Source organism: Zosterops lateralis (assembly GCF_965231275.1).
Source record: "Zosterops lateralis genome assembly, chromosome: 6".
NCBI lineage: Eukaryota > Metazoa > Chordata > Aves > Passeriformes > Zosteropidae > Zosterops > Zosterops lateralis.
In genome coordinates, this window is record NC_139761.1 from 58,065,728 (window position 1) to 58,091,168 (window position 25,441).

Below are 25,441 nucleotides of genomic sequence, written 5' to 3' on the forward strand. Positions count from 1 at the left end.
AACCCGTGTTACAGCGGCCTACTCAGAGGCATGGGAAGGAAAAAAAAAAAATAAAAAAGGATGGAAAACACGAAACGCTTTAGGAGAAAGCAGCCGCTAATGGATTCCTACCAGGAGCTGTGTCAGTAAAGGTGTCTGTAGAGGCAAACGCGCCTCGGGAGCGGGTGTTACCTGTTCACAGCCTCAGAGCGGCGTTACCGCGGCTCTGCCCGCTCTGCCGGCTCCGGCTGCGCCAAGGCCGCCTGCTCCGGGAGCGGCGGGAGAGCGGGCAGGAGAGGCAGGAGCGGAGAGAGAGGGCAGGAGCGGCGGGGTAAGAGGGCAGGAACGGCGGAGGGAGAGGGCAGGAGAGGCAGGAGAGGCGGGAGCGGCGGGAGCGGCGGAGGCTCGGGCGGGGCCGGCGCTGGCCGCGGTGCTGAAGGGGCGAAGCTCCCCGTGAGCGCTCCGCGGGCAGGGGAAGAGGACACTCCGCTCCTCCCGCGGGCTCTACGGGCTCTTGGCAGCGTGTGCCCAGCGCGGCGAGCGCTCCCCGCCCCCGCCGGCGCCGCCTGGACACGCTCCCGCACGGAGAGCTCCGTCCCCTCCCCGCCGGGCTCGGCTCTGCCCCCGCCCGCCGCCGCCGAGCCCTGCGAGGCCGGGGAGAGTTTCTGAGCGCGCCTGGCGAGCCGGGCGCTGCCGGGAACCCCGGGGGCCGCCCGCAGCGCGCCCCGACGCCCCTGTGGCTGCCGCGCACACAGGCGCGCTCCCTCGCCCTCGCCCCCCCCGGCTCCGCACGCCGTCCCCACCTCGCTCACACACACACACGCGAGCACTCCGCCTCTCAGTCTGCCTTCAGCCGTAGCTGCACCCATAGCCATCGAATGAGGGCGAAAAGTTAAAGGATTGAACCAATATGAACCATCGCCGCTCGTAGCGGCGCCGTACCCAGAGCAGAGCGTTACCCAGCCGGCAGCCCCGCAGGGATGGAGTCCGTAAAACAAAGGATTTTGACGCCCGGCAAGGAGGGATTGAAGAATTTTGCTGGGAAATCGCTTGGTCAGCTCTACAGGTAAGACCGATATCTCTTATAGGATTCTACTTCCCAGAAAAACCAAATAAAAAATGGGCAGCTTTTCTCAAGCGCCCGTTGCTGCAGGAGGTCGGAGGCTTTGGGGAGGTTGGCGCGGGCAGGGCTGGGAGCTGGATGTAATCTGGATCCTGGAAACTAGTGCTGAAGCTGCTCAATATGGCACCCTCGTAACTCCTCTATCTGACTCGTAGATGGTGTCAGGAAAGATGAAGTAAAAGATTACCCCACCTTTCTGCCTCAAAACCGGGATCCCATCTTGAAACCATAACCAGGAGAGAGGAGCAACCCGTATTTCTGTTCCATCTTAATTTTGCAATGCCCTCACAGGATCTTGCCCCCTGCCCTTAACAAATATATATTATATATATAAAATATTCTAGTTTTGATTAGTCTTGTCCTTTGTATAATTCGTCGTCAGATGAAGGTAAACATGGAGATGTGTAAATAATTGATATCCGAACGATTTTTTTTTTCTCCTGAAGCTGAAACATATGGAGGAATGTGTTTAATTATTTATCCATCTGCCTTTAGAAGCATCTGCTTGTCCTATAAATGATATACAGCTGCAATTGCTGGACTCAAAAGCATCACTCCTGTATATTTCTGTTTCTATCACCGTCGAGCCCTGTGTACACGGATAAATAATCCCAGATTCTTACATCCCTACGAAGTGCATGAACTAAAGTTCACACACCGTTAGTTCACACATCGTTCTCCGTCCAATCTGGTGACTTTAGTGACCTCCACACCGTTTGAGAATAGCCTATGGAATCCCAATAAACTTGCCATTGTACCGTCAGCTAGAAACCACTCCGGAATATTTGGGTTGCTTTGGGGTGTTTTGTTAGTTTGGTTTGGCTTTTGCTTGTTCGTTTTTTTTTTTGTTTTTTTTTTTTTTTGTTTTGTTTTTTTTTTTTTTTTTTTGGGGGGGGGGGGTTGGGTTTTTTGGTTTGTGGTGGTTTTTTTTTGTTGTTTTTTTTTTTTTTTTTTTTTTTTTGGGGTTTTTTTGGGGTGTTTTTTGTTTTTTTGTTTTTTTGTGGTTTTTTTGGGGGTTTTTTTTGGTTTTTGTTTTTTTTGTTTTTTTTGTTTTTTCTCCGAATTGCAGCTCTAAGGGAACTGCGGATTTGTCTGCCCAGGGTAGGTCACGTAAAAATCTTTTTTTTCCATACCTATGCGGCAATGCTGGGCACAGACAGCAGGCTGTTCCACAGCATGAGTCACAACTTCTGCTGCCATTTTAAGGGAAGGGGGCACAGCAGTGAAGTGATTAAGACAAAATCGAGGCTTCCATTTTCATAGGAAGTGTGCCATCGGGAAAAGCCAAAAGCAAAACCGAAGCCATCGACAATGCAGTTAATTTCTTACAGTTTTTGGTTATATTTAAGTAATATTCAATTCTTGAATTGAAATTCAACATCAGAAAATTGATAATAATAAGAAAGGCTAATCCAGAATATCTGCTTAAATTATAATTAAGGAAATAAACCTTTTTTTCCCCCTTTTCGTTCTTAAAGACTCTACAACACCTAAATAAAACTGTTCTCTCTACTATTTGCGGCCACACAGCGAATAATGGGGGAAACGGTGTTTGTATTTTCCAGCAAAACTCCGTTTGGATTCACACCTCGACCAACAAACGCGGGATTTGCAAATCTTTTTCAGCTCACGGCAATTAAGTGCTTTGTTTACTCTTGTTAGAATCTAAACAATTTTCTTGCCTCTTTACACATCGATTTCCAGTCTATTTCTGAAGACAAGACGCCCATTCAGGGAGAAAACCCTCCTACCCTTCATCCACACGAACGAATTTTCAACGCAAACCCACGGTGGTTTATTTTATTCCCAACTCTAAGGTATTTTTTTAACGCCGCGATCTTTAAGCATGGAAATAATACGCCCAGAAAAAAAAAAAAAAAAAAAATCAGGAGAATTTCAGCTGAGTAGCTTTCGGGGAAAATCCCTGTATTTTCTCCCGAAGGCGGATAAGCTTTTAAGCCTTATTCTGCTAATTGTTAGTGCCCCATCAGCCGGATGAGTTCACCTGAAAGAGATGCTCCCCCGAGTGAGAAAACACTTCTACAGCAGAGGTGAGGGCAGAGCTGTAGAGTCCAGAGTGTCGGCAAATGTCATTTGCTTCTCCAGACAACATAATTGGTTGGCTTTTCCGCTTTTTAAATAGCTCAGTGACTTCAGAAGAAATTTAGGAATTCAGCGTGGGACACTTGGTCTATAAACCTGATTTTTTTTCTTGCTATCGACACTGCATTTTAAAATATTTTCCGAAAAAAGAAAAAGAAAAAAAAAATCTAAATGTTCTAAATCACTTTTAGTGGTATTTTTCAGCTGATTGGAAATAGCTGCAAACAACCATTTCCCTTCAGATTCCTTCAGAGTGTTTTCTAGGAGACACGGTTTCCAGGTAAAAGCGAGGCAGTGAGGGCGAGGAGAGGGTGCCCAAAGCTGCTCAGTGACCACACGCTCACAAGGCACAGCTGAGCACTGGGATTTTTGGGAAAGCCTTCTCTGGAGAGATGCCCCTTCTCGCTCGTGTTTTCTCTCACGGCGTGTGCCAGCCATTTTGCAAATCTAAAATAAATAACAATATCGCCCTCTCCTCCTCCTCCTCTTTCCTCCTCCTCGCTCCTCCCTCCCTCCCGTCTTTTTTCCCTTAACATTTTCTTTTGTTGCCAGAGCTGAGAGCGAGGTGGGCACCAGCATCACCCGCTCGGCGTTTTATTAGAAATCAAAAACCTCCAGGAGGCAATTCCTGCCTCTGCGCCTCTTGGGCCGCCCAACATGGCGCCTCCGCAGTGGTTCCAGATGATGTCTTCTCCACGATGTCCTACATCTCTCAGCAGAAGTGTTTAATGATAGATGAGCAATACTCGGCCAGAGCTCCTCCCCGGGCGGCTGCGGGGGGGCTGGCGGGGGGAGCTGGGGATGACTAATCCTGACTCCCACAGGTCACTGCTGAGGAACGCTTGAAGGTGAACGGGAAAGCAAAGGGAGAAATCCTCAAATCCATCTCCAAAGCCAAAAGGAGCGAGGGGGAACGGTGGATTTAAGCCTCCAGCTCCCCGAAAATGGTTGTGCCTTCAGGCGGCCGGGCCTTGACTTTCCCTTCTTGTGTCGGGCAGAGTCCTGGAGAAGCGGCAGAAGCCCGGGGACACCATCGAGCTGACCGAGGATGGGAAGCCCATGGAAGTGCCCGAAAAGAAAGCCCCGCTGTGCGACTGCACCTGCTTCGGGCTGCCCCGGAGGTACATCATCGCCATCATGAGCGGACTGGGATTCTGCATTTCCTTCGGGATCCGCTGTAACCTGGGAGTGGCCATCGTGGACATGGTCAATAACAGCACCATACACCGAGGAGGAAAAATTATTAAGGAGGTGGGAACCTTTCCCTCGTAAATCGCACACCCTCCCAGTGCAGCTCTCAGTCAGGCACAGGTGGGACGGGCTCTGGGATGGGTTCGGGCATCTCCCCCAGCCTGAGCCTCCATGGGGCTCCCCTCCCTCTGCCCGCTGCCCTTCGAAGGACGGAAATCCCGTTCTTGACACAGAAACAATTCCTGCCGCTTATTTCTACATTTTCCTTCTAGTTCCTGGCCCCAGCCTGCGGTATTATCGTGCGGACAATTCGCCCCCCGCCCTGTCTTTTCCACACAGCCTTGAAAAACGCAGATATCCCCTAAAACAAACGCAGGGGGTGGGAGAAGGAGGACATCGAATGAGGCACTGTCAGCGGGTGCCCCTCGCCGGAAAGGAGGCGGAGGGGGAGGTTTTGCGGGAATGTTTGAAAACACCGCGTGAATTGGCTTTGACACAAGGCGTTAAATGGTTAGAGCCGTTTCAAAGCGCGCTGGGAACGATGTGACAAACGCAGATGAGACTTAAACACTCAAACCCACAGACAAACCACCTCCTGCACAGGCAGGGGTTAGTGCGGGCTGTCTGTGAGCCGGGCTCGGTCCGTGCCTGGCTCAGGGCAGAGGGCCCCTGCCCCTCTCCTGTCCCGGGGAGACACGGGACCTGCGGCTCCTGATGCCATCACTGGGTTTGTCCAGCTGTGGGGCTGGGGCAGACCCCACACCGAAGCCCTGGGATGGCACGGCGGGTGGAAGCGCTCAGGTGGCACAATCACAGCTCTCCTCTTGTCTTTCTCTCTTTCTTATCCCGCTCCCTCGCGCCGGCAGAAAGCGAAGTTTAATTGGGATCCCGAAACAGTCGGCATGATCCACGGCTCTTTTTTCTGGGGGTACATAATCACCCAGATCCCCGGAGGGTACATCTCATCCCGGCTGGCAGCGAACAGGTAAAGTGCGCCTAAAGCAGAGCCAAGGCACCCCAAGCCCGGCTCAAGGCGGGGAGCTTAGGAAGGGAAGGAGCCCTTGCAATGAGATCCGAGAGCTCCGCATTGCTCACCCTCCTTCAAGCACCCCCCTGGTCTTCCTGGGGGTGTCCAGTGTTGGTTTCCTTTCCCTTTAGAAGGTCACTTCAGGAGGTTGTTGGCAACGAGATCCAAACAACGCGTATTCAGAGGCAAATTCAAAGATTCATTATTTCATCGAGGCTTGAGAGATTTTTTTGTTGTTGTTGTTGTTGTTCCCCCCTCTGATTGAATTAAAGAATTTCGTGATTTTTGTTTTAATGAAAAGGAAAAGCGTCAGCAGGAATTTTTCATTAAAGCGTAAATGAATTTAGAATGGTCGAAAAACATGCTTTAAATGAGACTTGCACAATGAAAAGAAAGTGCAGATGGTCCGGGGACTTAAGGACTCGTTTCTATGGTGTCTGGCAGTTTTTCAAGCACCCAGGGTGCGATTCTACCTGTTAATTAGATCCACTGAGCATTGAAGACACATGAGGCTTTCACATCCACGCTTAATGCCACAGGCTCATCGCTCCCAGGGGAAGCAAAGGTCCTAGTGCCCCTCCTCAAACCAGCACCGCGCTGAGCGCAAATGGAGACTGAGCTCGGTTATACACACCCCTAACCCTGCTCAGGAGTGGGCAGCACTAAAACCAGGCCTAGGTGGGCAGAGAGGCTGAGCCTGAGGGGCAGGAATGGCTTCTGTGTCCCTGAGACTGAGGGGGAGGGAGTGTGGCTAAAGCAAAAAATGGGTTCCTCAAGATAAATAGCTTTTAGACAGGACTGCAGCAGAAACCAGTATTTACAGAGGGATGCTCTGTAACTGAGAAAACGCTAATATCCTACCCTTAAAAAACAAATAAATCAAAACGCGTAATTTTTAAATTGGGGCGTCCATTGTCTTTCTCTTGACAAGTGGCATCTTTCTGATAATGGCTCAGAAATGTAAAAGGCTTTTTCAAATAGCCATTAACGGCCATTGAAAGGACTGTTTACCTTTCCTTCCTCCTTTAATCATTTCTGCATCTTTACACAGCCTGTAACTCCTCAGGACTAATTGGAGTTTTGGTTGAGTGAAGGCTGCAGAATCTGTCCCAGAGAATCCAAAGCTGCCTCCATTCAGCCAAACAACATCCGAAAAGCCATTTGAACCCATTCAGATGTAAAGTGATGCAACTACAGAGATTTGCGAGACAATGGCGGGGACGTCGCCAGGAAAAGCCCGTAGTAGGAGCCCACAGGTTGCCATGTTCCAATCAGATTATTCTCCACAAACACATTTAAGGCAATAACTGTGGACTACTCCTGTTAAGCTGGGTGTATTTTATCTGGTTAGAAGCACTCCATGCCTCGGGTGGATTGTACCATTCCCATTCTCTCTGCCCATAGATCCTGTAGGGAGCCCGGGTTACCTGGGTGCTTGCCCCAGATGGGGTGATGAGACCCCTTCTTCTCTTTTTTGTGTTTTTCACAACCAAATCCGTGACTGTAACTGGTTTGGGAGACCTGATGATTACCTGGCTAGAGTTTATGAACCTTTCAAATATGAATTTATTGAGACGTGATGACATTGTTGAGACTTGCTGAGGTCTTCACATCTCATCAGCCATTTGGGGAATATCTATAAATGCTGATAAACTCGTGGGTACAGAAAGATCCAGTCGATCAGATGATACATTAAACTTTTGGTTGACTGAATTCTTTTCAATATGTGACACTTGAGTGGGATCTTAAGTCTCCCTGAGTGGGATCTTAAGCCACACGTCACAAGCTTCCAGCATGATGCTCTGCTAAAGGAATCAGTGTAATCCTAGAACGTTTATTTTTCTTTATTTAGTGAAATGAGCGTATTTAAGCCAATGGTGTTGACCTCGGATTCTCGTGGGTAATTTGGACACATTTGTGTTAGTATGGGCGTTGAAAAATTAGAGATCGCTCTATAGATCTTTACTTGCTTCAAAAATGACAGTTGAAAGTGATGCCTGGTGAAAGAATCAGCAAGAGCTATGTATGTATTCAGGTTACATGCATCAAAAAAAAGATTACTAGGAGGTAATCTGATTGTAAGTATTCATGTAATTCCACTGGGAAAATTGCTTGGTGTAAGTGTATGCTTTAGTCCTCTGGAAAGAGAGGACAATTGACAGCAATTGACAGCCAAACAAACAAACAAACAAAAAAAGCTTAAATAGTAACATTAATGGCTACCTACCACTGGTTCAACCAGAGAAATTATGTGATTGGGTTTTAAATTCCTATGATGGAAGTTGTGTTTTAGCTGTTGGGAAATGTTTGCAGTAGAGGGATAATTAAACAAAAATATGAGATATAATCAGGTGTTAAGGGCTCTTGCCATAGTGAATTTCAGGCTACGTGGTCCTATAAGTAAGCACATGCTTTGTTTTTAATCTAGAAATGTAATAATTGAATTCAAATTAATATTCCCTATTTCACATTCATGCCACTGCAGCTGTCTGTGAATAAACCACCTGCTGTGCTGTCACACACATTTGGAAAGGTGTGAAACCGTGCTCAGCTTTATCACCTCATCTCAAGATAATTTGAATGTCATGATATTTTAAACTTCTGACGCACCCTTTAAATATTCTTTATGTTGGAAATCTATAACAAACCCCTTGCCCTACCAAAAGCAGTGCTAAAATGGTGTGGCAGTATTTCCTCACTGATTTCCTAAGTGAACTGTTTAAACATTTACTGTAAACCAGGAAAGATTCTATGAAATTCATAGGGCATTGTTAGATTACACAATAGAGGATCAATTCCCAAGGCAGTTGTATATTTAAAACAGAAATGCCAGTTTTGGCTGTATGTGCCAAGCATTTTTTCAGAAGTAAATCTGCAATAATCACAGGCAAATTTTTTATAGAACAAAGCTGAGTGAGCATTTTAGTTCTTTTGTGTATACTCAAACATTAGAACCTTCTGACACAAAGAGACACAAAGGGCAGAATAGAATGCCAATTTCTTAAGAATTAAAATCACCTATGGCAATGACATATATTCCCTATTATCTGTCAAAGCTCAAACCCTGGCACTATTCACATTAAAAAATGTAACTACATGACTATACTGCATTTCTTCACAATGCAATTATCTCTCATCTATGCTGAACTCTTAATCATTGTCATTCTAATCTGAATGAAATTATATGAATTAACATTTCATTTCAAATTAATCTTTGTTTCTCAAGTGCCATTCTTCTTGTTATTAAAGGCTAAATCCTTCTTACCAGCAAGTAATCTGATAGGATTATTTGTATGAATAAAATGAATGATATTTCAGACAACTGTCAATGCATCTTGTCTCACAGTCCCACAGATTTTCACTGAAACTGTCATTAGCATGTCAGGGAAATCAGGATCTTTCTAACTCAGACTTAACAACAACAAGCATAAAAAATTAAGGTAAAATATTGGTATAGAAATAAAAGTAAAAAAGATGTTCCAGGAGTTTTGTATCTTTAATTTCTCTATTTTAAAAAGGGAAAATGTTCCATTCTTTTAGCAGGTAGGCACGTTGTGTGTTTTCTGATTTGCAAACAATGATTAATTCACAGCACGAGTAGGGGATTAGTGGATGATTAAACAAGTGCCAACTTCTGAACTTCTGAGGATTTAAACTGACCTTGCTTTGTGAGGGACCCCCGCCCTCAGAGCTGCACTTGCCAACCCCACCTTCCATATTCAGCCCAAAATCCTGCAGACTGAGCTGGCCTCTGATCCCTGGCACTGGTGTGGGGCTCATCTGTCTCCAGGCAAAGAGGCCAACACTGCACAAAGAAACCCCAAGATGATTTTGTCACCCTGCTGCACTGCAGGTTCTTTGAAGCACCAGTCTGTGCCAGAGGGGGACTGGGAGAACTGGTGCCTGGTGCTGCTGCTCCCTCTGCCATATGGTTCAGGGTCTTTCCATCTTTCTGTCAGGGATGATGAAGCTGTTTTCACAATTTAATGATGCAACAAGGGATTTAGGTGGGGGTTTTGCTTGATAAAAGGGGGCCTCAGATGTGTGACAAAAATTAATAATGTATCCAAGCCCTTATTATACTGGATTAGATGGCGGGAGGTCGACTTTTCCATATTAATGCTTCATGAAGGGCTTATAATAGGATTTAGTATGAAGAGCACAGAGACACAGTCCCCTCCTCCCATGTACACACATGAATGAGAATAACCTGGTTTATCTTGATTTAAGAAAGCCAAATAAAGCTGTTATACTGTGGATTCTGGCCACAGAGTATTTTTAAAGAGGTTTGGTTTAAAGCAATTCTCTTATGAAGCTTGTTCAGCCTAGGACTGGTTTTGGGAATAAGTGTTCATCTCTAATGGCAAAGGTAGATTATTCTCTCTGGTTTTTGGGGGCAGCTGAGTTCATCTACCACTCCAATATTCATGGCATAATCCCAGTTTTGTTAGCCCTGTGCTGTTTTATGCTAATTAAGGACCCAATTCAGAAAAAACCTCTAGATTCTGTCTATCATCTAGGAAAACATGAATTGTCAGAGTGAGCATTTCACGGGGATATGTTTACAGTAGAGGGGTCAACAGAGTCATCAGGAAACTAGCCTGTACTGGACAAAAGTCAGAATGACTGTGTCTGCCACAGAGTAGCTAAACAGTTATTATTATTTATATTATTCTCCCCATAATGACTTCAGTTCTACTTAGGTAATTTGAAATCTATAAACATAAATAAAAGTTATCCCAAGAAAGGTTAGCAGCATGATTACAGACTGAAATAGACAATTAGACTAAGACAAATATTGTCAATTAGACTAAGACAAATATTTAAGTTACAAAGGAGATGAACAAGTGATAGCTATATAATAATAACAATTTAAAAAATCAATACAGGTAGTATAAGTCTTCCAAATGAATGGCTACTCACAGTTTGCAGTCAAGGAGGTGATTATGAAGAACAGCTGAACGTGCATGGGGAACAGCTGAAAAAATAAAAGAAAAATCACACTATTATCAAGTAAAAATAATATTTTCAGATCATTTATTATATTATTATCTGCTCAGTAAGAGCACAGTTTATATTTACATACACTGGAAGCAGGTGAACCATCATTAATGGTTTTAACTTTTAGCTTTCAAGGCACCTCAGGCAGGAGTGTTATAGGCTAAAATGTTATTTTCTCTCATACTGGGAAGCAGCTGTATAACACTGCATTGATAAATGTGGAATTTTGGAATTAATTGGATACAAAAGGGAAGTAATCCTCAAGACACAAAATGCACAGATCCAAATTTATCTTTGACTAATTTTTTCAGGACTAAATATAAAATCTTTAGAGTTTAGCCCTCCTTGTTGAGATATAACTACAAGAGTAGGGTTATGTTTGAAATTTGGGCTTATTTTTTGCATTCCATCCTCCATTGATGAAAATCCTTTGAAACCCTTAACTGTATAAAATTCATTAGAGAGTTTACATAAAATTACACCAGGTGTTTTCAGAGAATCCTCAGATGGTTTGGGTTGGAAGAGACCTCAAAAGGTCACCCAATTCCAACCCCTGTGTCATGAAACCCCTTACAGAACGAGCTGAAAAGGAAACTTCTTATTTATTTCGATTATATCATCCAGATATGTCAATGCTGCCAAATAACTTTGCTCCCAGTTCTCCTCCAGTCCTGAGTTTCCATGAATCCTCACTGCATCAGCAATGGTATCTAATAAATGAAACAGTCTCTGAAACAAAACCCAGGGATGCTTCTGACCATTAATTGCAGGCACTCTATGCAACAGGGATCCTTAATCACCTCTACTTGCTTTGTTACTTCACCCCACAACAATTTGTACACCGGGTTTGATGCAATGAATTGTTATCTAGGTTGGTTGTATAAAAACACAGATGTCACTGTCACTTTGCTGAGAAGGAATCTGTGCTGTGAGCAGTGCTGATAAAATCAGCTGCAACACGTGGCCCATATATCAGAAAACACTCCAAAAAGCAGTATAGGTATCCAGCTTTTGAGTCTAACACATGGTAGTTATCCTCCCAAACTACTCCACAAAGCATTTTCAAATTAAACTTGCAGATGATTCCTTTGATAAGTGTGGTATATATCTCTAAATCAGCAGAGACAGTTGAACCACAGCCTAAGCCCTGCATGTTAGAGGTGATTTCTATGAGACAATCCTGGTTTTGAAACGTTATCTAGCAGATTACATACTTAAAGAGCAAGCTGACCCAAAGCTAATGAGCTAGAAGGAATGAGTCAGAGCTTTATGTAGACATATACAGATATAATGAGTTGTAAAACGAAACCACAGGTTGAGAGTTTCCCCAGCTGAATTCAGGCAGGAAAGAGAGAGGATTGGTACAGTGAGAAAATGAATGGAGAGAAAAAAAAAAAAAAAAAAAAAAAAAAAAAAAAAGCAGACAAGCTGTAGAGGATCTGACTTGCTTAGTGACACAAAAGAAAGAAGATAGGATTGAAGGTATGGAAACTGAAGAGATTAAAACCATTAAAATAAAACAGCATGTGTAGAAGACTTATGCTGGATATATGAAGTAAAAAATTGGAAAGGAAAAACTATTACTAAGTAGGGCAAATGCTTATAACTTTTCAGATGGAACCTGATCTGCCCATGAAAGGATAATGTAATGCACTTGGTGGTAAGAACAACAATTTGAATTTAATGACCATGGGTTCTTTTACATTCAGCATCAACTCCAATGATGCTGTCATCCAACAGCGCCCAAGTTTTTACAAAATACACGTTGACATATCCAAAAATAGGTCTGCAAACAAGCAATGCAAGGAACAGCCTGAAAACTGCTTGGGGTCTTGGGATGAGTCAGTGGCATCAGTGGGGTTTGGAGAAGGCAGAAAGCTGAAGGACTTTGGGTTGCTGATACACATGGACTTAATCTCTGCATGGCATTTCACAGCAGTGCTTAATCCAGCCCCTTGGATCATCTGTTTTGCTAAAAGTCTCATGAATATTTTGGGATTTTTTTAATCTTCCAACCTGGCAGACCAAACCATAGCAAATTCAGGTCATCAAAATGTACATGTTCTGTGTGAAAGCCTTAGAAGTCCCTCATCACACCTGATATGGGTAGCGATAGGCTTTGTAAGGAGGGAAGTGTTATCAGCTAACCCCTGAAATTTCTATATATTCAAAGAAAAATCTAAGTTTAAAAGTCAATCACAAACTGTCATTTGCAGCAACTTTTGCAGAAGAAAAGATTCTGAAAAGCTGCTGTAAGCCCACAGACATTGCAGTTAGCTCCTGTCTTGCTCCTTTCTAGACATTATGCTTTATTGGGAAAATGAAGCATTTAACACAATATTGGGCATTGCAGATTCTTTGAGTGGTATAAAAATATAACATAAGCACTCCTATGTTTTGTTGCTGCCCTTTTCAGGTGTGCCATGGATGAAAGACAGTAGGCGAAGTAAAAGAATACATTTTAGAAATCTTGAGCTGTCAGAATAGTCTAAAAAGTCACATTATATGACACATATTTTGCTGCTCAAAGCTGCTGCTGCTGCTGCTCTAGGACTATCCCAAACAAGCACTGCTCAAGAAAGAACAGAAGAGTCAAAACTCACCTTAAGTTTTGATACAGATTTCACAAAATAAGTTTTTGTTTAACGTATTTTATGTGATTTCTGTAAGGAAAATGACAAATCAGCTCACTAACTTGAATCCAAGTAAATTTCATTCATTTTATGACAGATTTTTCTCATCTAATCTTTAAACTAGGTTGGGAAATTTTCACAAGAAAGCTCACGTTTTCAATCCTCTTTATTTTCCACCCTTACCTAAAGAATTTCCAACTATGACTAGGGAAATTGTATTATCTCTGTTTACAAATCAAGTATTTGGTCAACATACATACTTCATCCAATGAAAATAATGTTCTCTAGAATATGATGGATATTCATGTAAAATGGTCAAATGCAGAGGTTTTTCAGAAAAGAACGTGGGTTACATTTTCCATAGGTTCCTGTTTGCAGTCAGAAGAAACTACTTTATAATATTTTGAACTTATTTTATTGTGGTGGTGCAAAATGCTTTCACACATGCCCTACCTCCTCCCTCCCCCCCCACCCTATGAGTCCCTAGAAAACTAACAAAATAATCAAACTTTCCTATTCAGTAGGTAGATCTTCCATGAAATGATGACCAGTGGCACTTTGGAGGGAAAAACTATCCTGTTACAATCCTGAGTTAATTTTCTATGGAAGCTGTTGAATACTTCCTCTACTTTCGTATTTTTCAATGCAAATCTTTTAATATGTATGCAATGGTGTTTTCTAGTTGTAAGTGACCAGGACTTAACCATTCTTTAATTATTTTGAATTTTAATGAAATTTTGTTGATAATTCACTGATACAGCATATATTCACACATCTTAAAACTACAGCATTTTTTTGTTTAAATATATGTTAAAAAATCTACTCTAAACATACAGAGTTACTTTCCAAAATTTTTTTAAAGGACTAATTTAGCTTAGGTGCTTCATGTGCTTTAGAAAATGCACATTCAGTATCTCTTAGTTTCATTTTGTCAAGGTGACTTATTCAGAGAATAGAGACCAATAATTGTGGAAATTGTCAAATATATTAAAAAATTGACATAAATAAAAATACAGGGGACTCAGATGAGGCTTTGATTCCCCCACATACACATCTAAAAGGCTGTTTAGTTTTATGAATTCTTTGCAGCAATTTTCATTCCCAGTCCCTGGGGTAAAAGGATGTCTCTAACCAGGGCCCCTTACTTTCAGACATCCTATTTGTAACTCGATATTTCATCCCTCTGGCCCTCAGCATTTGGAGTGCTCTGTGCTCAGCTCACTTTTTGAGCTGACCCTGCTTCCAGCTGAGTAACAGGATCTGTAACACACTGCAGAATGCTCCTGTAATGGCAATGGCCTGACAAAGGCAGATGACAATAGTGCTGCTGTGCAGATGCAGGCATTAGAAATCCAGAGATGAAAATAAATACATTTATTTTTCTTTTGTCCAAAAGAGAAAAAATGAGCCAATTTACTTGAAACCCAAACAGATTATTTCCTTCTGCAACCTCATTCCATTCTAAGCACTTCTCCCAAGCTGTCAAAGTAATTTTCGTTCTCTTCTCCCAACCTGAATGTCTCACATTCAAATATGACTTTGCTGTTATACAGAATGTGGAATATTGTGTCTTTGAGGAGAATTTTCATCCTGCTTCTTTAGCCCAAGGTCTGTTTCTCACTGACTTATGGCTCTGTACCAGCTTCTGAGGAACACAAGCGAGGGTCAAAGGTTTCTGTCAAATCAGTTCCACATCAGATACCCTGATGTCATGTGTCATCAGATTTATATTTGCATTATATAGCTTTACACAAAAGAAGACACAATCATGCTGGAGAGAAGGTTTCCTCCTACAAGAGGTGGATATTAATTGAACCAAATAAAAAGTCAGTCAAATCAGTGGAACTGAAAGTGGAACACTTTATTTATTTAGACTATTTAGAGTATTTATTTAGACTATTTCACTGCATTTATTTAGACTTTGTAGTGTGCTTTATTTGAAGTTAGGATGCTGCGGAATCAAAATGAGCACATTTCAGTGAGTAGCCTCTGGAAAAAAAAAAACAAAAAAACAAACAAACCAGCAGTAAGAATTATCTGTTTTCTAGAGATATGTGTTTCCAGATTGATTAACTCTCACGTCAAAGAAAATCCCAGCCCTAAAATTCTTCCTGATGTTTTTGGCCTTTAATGAAAGTGGATTCTCTTCTGCTTTATAAGGAGTGAAAGCATGGTGTCATTTTCTTACAATTAAAGCACATGAGAAACTTACTCACCATCTGTTTTAGCAAACCATTTGGAGACCGTTCCTAATTTTGTTTCCACAGGGTGGAGAATTCAATCAGATTTGGTTGAAATTGGTGTGAAAATTAAAGTGGGTGTTTACAGGGAAATTAGTATCAATAATCAATACCTGTGATTGAATAAGTTATATTTCCTTAAGAAATTATGCTAAATAGATAAATACATCCATGTTTGGGCTGGGTCTTACCAGGCAGATTATTACCCTAGATGGGAGTAGACACTCTTCCACTCCAGTCTGTCTATTCCTCATGTAAAGAACACATTAGGGAACATACATACTGATATTTGAGCATATGTAGAACAAGTCAATTGGAGCAACCCTGGGGTGGCTTACTTTCCATTTTCCCCCTCCTTTGCAGGGTATTTGGTGCTGCTATACTGCTGACATCTTCCCTCAACATGCTCATCCCATCTGCAGCCAGGGTGCACTACGGATGTGTCATCTTCGTCAGGATCTTGCAGGGCCTCGTAGAGGTATGGAAAAATCATAAAATAACTAGCAAATGTGATGATAGATGTTTGTCAGCTTTTAACTAGCAATTACAGCTTGGGAAGGAAGATGGAAATGATTTTAAATTTATGATTGATTTTGAGTGTGAAGGATTTCAATGCATGAATTGTAGCTGTTTGATTTTCCTTCAGCTATAAAATTTCATGGCAAAATATTCTCTGGCTGAGAAGCCAGTGGGATATGCATTTAGCACTGAGGTTTCACTGACCTCCTACACTGCATGAGGCTTATACTGGTGTAATTCTCAACCATTACTTGCTGGTCACTATCACAGAATAAATACATAATTAAAACTTAAGGTTCTATCCTAAGTCCTGACCATGCCATGTTTTTGTTGGAATGAATAAGAGATTTACCATAATTTAAGAGAGGAAAATAGGTTTAAAAAAAGGGTTGGATAAATCTGTCCTGCATTAGAAAGGCTTCAGAGGGTCTGTGTTGTCATCTTTCCTTTTACTCTGGTTCTTGTGCACGAATACTCTTTAATTATTTGCAATTTTGTCCTGGAAGGGGGTGGGGGAGCAAAAGGAAGCATGTTTGATATTTGTTTCATATGGTCTCTTTAATTATTTGGAGTGCTATACAAAGCCCATTTGAATAGATATTGAAGTTTATCTGTGGCTGTGCTCAGATTTTTGCCATAAAAGTGCAAAGCCTTCTCAGCCTCTTGTTTATAGCAATTAAAAATGAAAGCTCATGCAAAGACAATTAACTGAGTGACTGACCAGCATTAGCTAACCTGTGGCACACCCATTCCCCAGGGGGTCACCTACCCTGCCTGCCACGGTATTTGGAGCAAGTGGGCCCCCCCATTAGAAAGAAGTAGGTTAGCAACCACTTCCTTTTGTGGTAAGTAACTTTGTACTTTTGTCTTCCTCCCATTCGTGATGTACAAGTGTTTGGAAACTGATTTTTTTTCTCCCTTTTCATCTGTATGTCTTGTTTTGTAGGTTCCTATGCAGGAGCTGTCATTGCAATGCCTTTAGCTGGGATTCTAGTGCAATATACTGGGTGGTCTTCTGTGTTCTATGTGTATGGTATGCATTTCTGCTCATTTCACTCCAGTATTGCTTGACTTTACTCTACCTTTTCTAAAAATGTAACAGCTACTGCTAAGAGGACAAAAACCCCAGAGAAGTGGGACTTCTAAGCTAAAAATAGGGAAAAGGACAATGAAAGGATAGAATTTAAAGAGAAGGGTATGTAAGAAAGCAACATGATTAAATAAGAAAAGCTAGCTGGTGTTGAAACCTTCATCACTTTTAGCACAAGCAGTGCAAACCTCTGGGCAGATCTATAGAATCTTTGCTCATATTCACATCTCTCACACTGCTAAAACTGCAAATTTAGAGTACCTGCCCTGGATAAGTTGTCCCAAATTTTATCTGAAGACCTACATAACTTTATTCACACCAGTTGTGTGAATAAACCTACACTGATAGAAAATAATGTCCCATGGGAATTCATTCTGCATTTATGTGAATTAAGTGGAAGCATTATAGAAATTTAATCAACTACTCAGGAAGTGCATTGCTATGTTGAAAAAAAATTGCCAGAGTCTTCTAATTTGCAGGTTAAAAATTTAGTGCAGGAGTCAAACAGCAGCATTTAAAGCTCAATGGGCCTTCATTTACAGTTTGGTGAAATGAAATGGAAGCTGTTTCATTGCATTGCATTGCACAAGCTGATGTTAAGATCAGTGAATATTTACTTCCAGTGAAATCATTCTGTAAAGGAAGCAAAGCCTACTTCACTTAGCTCTAGTTCTGCATGTATTTTGCACAAGTAACATTGACAGGATCAAGCTCTCTGTTGGAGAGTTGATCTCTACTGAGGGAACTCAGTTAAGAGGCACTGACAACAACTGCCATTTGAACTTGTTGTAATTCTTCACAGATGTTTCTTCCTTTTTTGCTGCTTTACTGTGCATTTCTTTTTAAAATCTTTCTTTCCATTCCAAAGGGAGCTTTGGTATAGTCTGGTACATGTTTTGGCTTTTGGTTTCATATGAGAGTCCTGCAAAGCATCCTACAATCACAGATGAAGAAAGGAGATACATAGAAGAAAGCATTGGAGAGAGTGCCAACCTCCTAGGTGCAATGGAAGTAAGAATATTACCCGCACACTGGTTTCCAATGAGATAGAAAGAAAAACAAACATCCCAGCGCCCAAATAAAGACAACAACAACAAAAAATCAAACACTCGCCTTTAAGATGGCCATGTGTATTTTGAACAGTTTGAACAAATGTGTTCCTGGGCGATGGGAAGATCTTAAATGTGTTGGTGGCTTTCTGGGTGGACACTCTTTTTGCACTAAGAGAACACGGGTTCCAGTTCTTCTAGCAGACAACTCATGGAATTTATGCCTCTTTTTCTACTCCTAATTATAAAAAAGAGGTGCAGCTACATTTGAAACTGCAGCTTTATTTAGACTTTTCTTATACCTGGAGCTGAAAAAGTCAGTTTCCTTCCTGTATATTTCTGGAAGGTTTTCCTCTTCCTAAAAGCAAATGCAGGAAAAGCACTACCAGTGTCTCTTGAGGTCCCCAGAACACCAGAAAATGCCATCCTTATTATTCTATGTTTTGTCTGCCAGAAAGACTGCAAGTTGCAATAGAGCATGCTTTGAGATCCATAAGAATGTTTCCCATTATAGCAGTAATTTTGCTGGAGACATGTTATCAAGCTTTTCATAATCTTAGTTCTGTATTGGTTTAGTTCTCAAGAACTGCTAAAAACCACGTATGAACTCTGAATTTTTCCAGCCACTTAACACTCCCATCATGCTAACTAATAATCATCTTATTTCTGTAACTGCTGAAAAGCTTTAAAGGAACTATTGCCATGTTTGCTCACTCAGGAAAACAAACAAACAAAAAAATTCTTAAGCCCCACTTCATCTCCATAAATTTTTACACCTTCTATTCCCAGCAGACCCTCATTATGTTTTCTGTTTGGTCAGAACACTGGTTCTTGATTGAACTCAGGAATTAACAATTTTCGCATTGGTAAAATCTTTGTTCCGTATTAAATAAGGGACTGAAAATATTACAGAGTCATTTTTTGATAGCTGACATTTTTAGGTGTTATTGAGAGCCTGTCTCAGTTGATATCCAACAGCATTCAGTGGGGTTTATGGCTTTGAAAACCTGATGTGAAATGAGTTACTGTGAAGGATGTCCATACAATTCTAAATTCTAACTGTACAATTTCTGTTTATTTTTTATTGTGGCTTTTTAATGAAACTTTTTTTTTTCATAGTGATTATCTTATACCAGTAGTTTATTTGCTTCTAAAGTATTTAAGCTGAAATTCTTCCCATACCATCAAGTTAGATTTTCTGGCTGGCTTCTTATTAATTAAGTCACTTAATTAATCCTTACCGCTCACTTAAGTGCAACTTAATAGGTATACAGGGTATGGCACATATCCATCTATGGGCTGTTTTTCTTTGAAGAAAAGCCAGTATTCAAATCAATAGCAGGCTGAATTCAGCCTGAATTCTTGCTGAAGAAATTTTCAAGCACTTATCTGGATATGGATCCTTGTTTGGATCAACACAGATGGGTGGAAGCCTGGGCTTGTGGACAGGTGCTGGGACTCAGCAGGATTGTCCATCTGCCTTTCTTTGCTCCTTTATGCAAGTTATTTTAAAAATACAATAAAACAAACAAACAAAAAATATATTGACCAAGCAGTTTCAGCCAAGGCTTGATTAAAAAACAAAAAAAAAAGGCAGAACACTGCAATTAAGATTTAAATGCTAAAAACATGTTTGCAGTAAATGTGAATGAAATCATGTAGTTACAGTGTCAAATCTGACTGTTGCCTTACATACAGCAACATTGTCTTTTAAAGGCAATATTATTTATAGACGTTATTATTTAAAATGTCATTTAAAGACATTATTATTTGGGTCTTATGTCCGTGTATGTTCATTTTTATATCACTGAGACAAAAGCACTTGTACAGGAGTGTTGTGACACAATGAAGTATCATTGAGTTTCTCCACTTGTGCATTTTGTAGTAACTTTTATGTGCTGTGCATATATATGCTTGTGACATAAAGACAGGGTTAGGAAAGGGAAGATGGAGAGTTGATAATGATCAACGTGGTAACTGGATGCCCTTTCTGTGTTTCAGAAATACAAAACACCATGGAGAAAATTTTTTACATCCATGCCAGTCTATGCAATAATAGTTGCAAACTTCTGTAGAAGCTGGACTTTTTACTTGCTGCTAATTAGTCAGCCTGCTTACTTTGAGGAGGTGTTTGGATTTGAAATAAGCAAGGTATGTAAAAAGAATGTAAAGCTTTTATCTTAACTAATCAGAGCTACATTTGTAGTATTTATGAAGAACAGGAAAGATAAGTGTTATGCATCTTTAGCATGGATTTGCATCTTAAATCTTACTCATCCTAGTTCTTGCTTCCTTGACCAGTGTGAATAAGTGAAGTAACAACTATGACAAAGAATGGGGCAGGGAAAGGTGGAGGCAGGATGAGATTTAGTGATGATCTCCTTGGAGCTACACTACAAGTGAAGTGCTAAAAAAACAGGTCCTGGTTGGTATTAGAAAGGTGTCAGCAGCCCCATTACACTCTGTCCCTCATGCCCCTGGGGTTGCAGAATTTCCCCCAAGCTGTACAGAAAGCATCGACGAGTGGATTTTCCCAGGTGCCTTTTAAAAAGTAGGGCCATCTTGTTCTAGGAAGGATGGGATAATCTGTCACCTTTCTATATGGCCCTTTAACGTGGTGAAAACTGATCTCTCTTCCTCATTCAGAAAGGAGAAATTATGGTGGCAAAACGTGAGCTCTAGGGGCGATCTAAGGTTCCATGTGAGGTTTGGGTCAGCCCTGCAAGGTAAATATGAGCACACACATATAATCTATTGGAACAGCCATCACAAAATACTGTGTCTTATTTTGTGTACGTACAGCACTTCAAATATCACCAATGGATATTTAGTATTTTATCTTTTGCTACATACAGAGTTTTTCAGGCATATCTTTTGCCCACATGCACTTTGCAGCTTGGTCAGAAATCAAAGACAAATGGCCATTGTGAGCGTGGTGATGATCCCCAGGGAATCTGTCTAGGCATCTGAGGCTTACTGCAAAGCTGCACTAAACACCAAAAGAAAGGTAGTGAGGCAGTTTTACACATTGGATCATGAATTTTCTGAAAATTCTGAGAGAGGTGAAGTGAGGGGGGGAAAGTTCAAGCCTAAATATAAACTGTGAAAACAATCTATAAACAAAAAGTGTCATGGCACCAGAGGTTCTTAAAGATTCTCACTATACTACATAAATAAAATAAAATAAAATAAAATAAAATAAAATAAAATAAAATAAAATAAAATAAAATCTTCATATCACCAGTTTCGTTCATTTCAGAACTCAAAACTTTTATTTTTAACACAGAGTGTGGCATTGAAAAGAAATAATACATGAGCTGCTGAATGCTCCAAAAAATGAAGAATCAAGGTTTTCTTATGGTTTATACTTTGCTAATTCTGATCTTAATTTTAGGTGGGTATCTTATCTGCTGTGCCACATTTAGTGATGACAATTATTGTCCCTATTGGGGGACAAATTGCCGACTTTTTAAGAAGCAGGCAGATTGTTTCAACGACTAATGTGAGAAAGATAATGAACTGTGGAGGTGAGTTTTGTATTTTATTTAAAAGTTTCTTGGAGGGATTTGATGTTCATGTTGTGTTTTGTTTAGAATAAAGGAACAAACTGCCCAGTTGTGTGTTCTTAGGAGGAAATACTTTCTGCATTTTTTATGTAATGCAGATGTTGTTACTAAATAAAAGAAAACACAGGTGCTCCCATTCAGTATTTCCATGCAGCTATTTGGTGTTTGGAAAACCATTTGGACTCTTAAAGAAATAGATGAGCTTTTGGAGGGTTATTTGTCTCCTCTTAGCTACTCACACTGTCTTAGCTCCTTATCTAAACATGCTCTGCACTAAGAGAGCCCAGACAACTCCCTTGACTTTTTACATTATTACATCCTTGACTTCTGAGATGCTAAAGCCACATTAGCTGTGGTAAGGGCTGGAAAATTCACAAGTAGGTTAAATGTATATTCCCATGAGAGTTGGCTGGAATGACCTAACCACACCACAAGTATTTATTTTCATCCTAAAATTGAAAGAAAGTAGCAATAAATTAGCAGACAAAGAGTAAAATAAGTATTTCTTGAGAGAGGAAGAACACTTCTTTTAGAGATGAAAGAAATACCTGAATGTACCCCACTCTGAGGTAATGTTTTATTTGTGTTCCTATGAAATATTATGGCATCCTAAGGCCTGCAGTATTTGAGAGAGAATTAAACTCAGTGTCTGGTTTTATTTATTATTTCACCAGGTTTTGGTATGGAAGCAACTCTTCTTCTCGTGGTGGGATATTCACACAGCAAAGGAGTGGCTATTTCATTCTTAGTGCTTGCTGTAGGCTTTAGTGGATTTGCCATATCTGGTAAGATTATATTACTATTAATACTAAACTATTTTTATCTTAAGAGGCAGAACATCTAGCTTTGCTTTTATTCATGGATAGTAACTAAAAAGCCCACTCACTCTGTAATTCCCAAAAGATGTTGTTTATGGTCATTACAATGGAATGTGCGTTTGGTATTACAGCCTATATATTAGATTATTGCTGTTCAAATAATTCGATCTTTTCCATATTCATTGCAGCAAATTAGACTCTCTTCTCATTAAGATGCTAATGTTCACTACAGATTTTTCTTGAAATCAAACATAGAATAGAAATGGACTGGTATTACACAGTGATACCTAAAATTACACATCTTTGCTTAAATAGAAGTCTTTTATTTTCCCCCACTATGTATTGGTTATTGATTCGTTAATATTGTATTATTTTATTAATCTGGGGACTGTTAGTATTATATAATATATTTTTTATTTTGGAACCTAATAACTAGAATTTCTTTTCTGAATTAAAGTTCAGCTATTCCCCTTTCCTGCTGATTCATCAACCTTTGCCTTTTCCCTTCCCAAACACAAGTCACCTGGCCTTCCCTTGTTTTCCCACTGTGATTTTAGTATCCTCTCCCATGCTGGTTCCTTATGTCTCAAACAGGCTCCCTTTCAGTTTGTGCCAAACATCTAGAATCTCCTCTAATCAAATCTGTCCTCAATCTCATGCATTCTGCAAGGTATCATTCTTATTTTGTACCATTTGGGAAGTGTACTGCTTTCCCCAAGATGACCATATCATACTGCCTGCCTTTTCCCTTTTGCCATCTGGATCCAAACATTTGGTTTCTGTTTTCACTTAAGTACTTATTTGGGGAACAATCCATTCTGTCTCTTTAGACCACTTAAATAGTTACTGCATACATTTCCAAGGATTGTGCTGCTGAAAATGCAAGAGAACAAGTGAACGTCTTTCAAAATTAATTAGTAATTCAGTTATAGATACTGTCTTTTTTCTCCAATTTACCACTGAAGAATAGAAAATAGCTCCCTTCTGCTAGTCTATGTGACAAAAACAAAAATGTGGGATATAGGAAAGGAACATGTTACAAATCTGAGGAAGAAAAGACATGTTATTTACAGCATGGTCATGTAAGGGACTATGAAATACAAACTGTCTCCCAGCCTAAATACCTTCTGGGTTCTCTATTCCACACAGACACTGCTGGGAGGTTTTGGGGTTTTCTTAAACTGCAGGTTTGGGAGAAAATTAACCTGGTGTTCCTTAAAAATATTTTCTTCAAAGCAAATGAAAACCCAGTGTCTCTCTAGGAATACTTAAGCATTGTGAATCTTATAGGGATAAAGAAATGCAATTAAGCAGCCCAAATATGTTACAGTAAAAATGTCATGTCACTTTTCTCAGCTGAAGTGCTGCTCTGCTCATGGTGTGAACACTCACTGACCTTTCTATTGCAGGATTCAATGTCAACCACTTAGACATTGCCCCAAGGTATGCTAGCATTTTAATGGGGATTTCTAATGGAGTCGGGACCTTGTCTGGAATGGTTTGCCCTATAATTGTTGGAGCAATGACAAAGAACAAGGTAAATGGAAACACAGTTTTCAAATCTTCCAGTTTGATGCAACTTGTTTCAATAGAAAGACCTTTCTATAATACAGCTTGCCAGGATATCCATATTGGAGTGTGGGACATGCATCCAGGGATGCTGATTTGAGGCATATTTCACTATATGTCTACCAGGTTGATGCATTTGTGGGCTGATGAATTTTTCAAAAAAAGATGGATATAAATATTTCTGAAATGGATGCTTAAGTGTTTTAGCTGTGCTGATTATCACAGCCCCAATCCCTAATTTAAACCTTCCAGTTCAGAAGAATCAGGTAAATCGATATGCTGCTCTGATTTAGCAAATTTCTTCTCTACAGACACGTGAAGAATGGCAGTATGTCTTCCTCATCGCTGCTTTAGTTCATTACGGTGGTGTGATCTTCTATGGCATCTTTGCTTCAGGAGAGAAACAACCCTGGGCAGACCCTGAGCAGACAAGTGAAGAGAAATGTGGCTTTATTCATGAAGATGAACTTGCTGAAGAGACAGGGGACATTACTCAGAATTATGTAAATTATGGTACCACCAAGTCTTACGGTGCTACAACCCAGGTCAATGGTGGCTGGCCTAATGGCTGGGAGAAAAAAGAGGAATTTGTACAAGAGGAAGTACAAGACTCATACAACTACAAGGAAAGAGATTATTCATAACAAACCTAAATATTTGGTATATTTTGTAGTGTTTGTGATTAAATTCATTGTGATTGTTTGCACACAGAAATAAAATGTGGTATGAACATGTAAACACATATCAAACAGGAAGGTCTTACTGTAAAAAAATACATCAAAGTGCAATCTGTATGAGCTGTGATGTTATCACTTTCATTAGGTTATATTTGTTCTATAAACATTAGAGTTTTAAGGGTTTACTGGTCAAAACTATAGAGGCAAGTAGATACTTTACAGTATACAAGAGCTAAAACTCATAATTAAAGATTAAAGCACAACTAAGCAACCAAGTTGGCACATCTAATGCTCTTTTTAGAAAGCCAAAACTACTTGATCATTAAAAAAATGCACTTATATATTTGTTACACTGTATTGAAAGAGATTGTGTTGAAGACACACATTTACTCAGTGCAATGTAGGAGTTGTGTGTTTGGTCTAGGACAAGAACTTTCTCAGAGGAGAAAGGATGAGTCCCAGGCATTTACCAGGATTGGTCCAGTTCCCTCAGTGGTAATTGTATCAAGCCTAAAGAACAAATAGGGCATATTGTATGTTTATCGTGATTACATGCTGCAGGCTACTCTGTGATAAATAAAGGAGTTATTTAGGAGTTTTATACTGAATGTTTGGGCACAAATTCTTATTTCTATTCTTTACAGAACCTCATGAAATTATAGACATTGTCATGTTCTTTCCTGCATTTACCAACTAATATAAAAACAATATAGTACTAAGTCTGACTTTTCAGGCAGCCTGGAAAATCCCTTTATCAAGAAACAAGCTTTATTATTCTATTCTTTGCAGTATATTCTGAATTTGTACTGGTGTCTTTAGAAAGAGTAAAAAAAACCCCAATATAAAATAAAAAAAA

General features: G+C 40.4%; 1 protein-coding gene across 1 annotated transcript; it reads left to right on the forward strand.

Annotated features, from left to right (window-relative positions):
• Window positions 1-784: 784 nt before the first annotated feature.
• SLC17A6 (solute carrier family 17 member 6) lies at window positions 785-25,441 on the forward strand. The gene is made up of 12 exons (XM_083862664.1): window positions 785-1,045; window positions 4,204-4,456; window positions 5,263-5,381; window positions 15,661-15,775; window positions 16,574-16,661; window positions 16,763-16,849; window positions 17,775-17,917; window positions 19,957-20,106; window positions 21,350-21,482; window positions 22,196-22,306; window positions 23,749-23,876; window positions 24,220-25,441. Exons 1-12 carry the CDS (start codon window positions 960-962, stop codon window positions 24,550-24,552), a joined length of 1,746 nt encoding a protein of 581 aa, XP_083718790.1. The 5' UTR covers window positions 785-959; the 3' UTR covers window positions 24,553-25,441.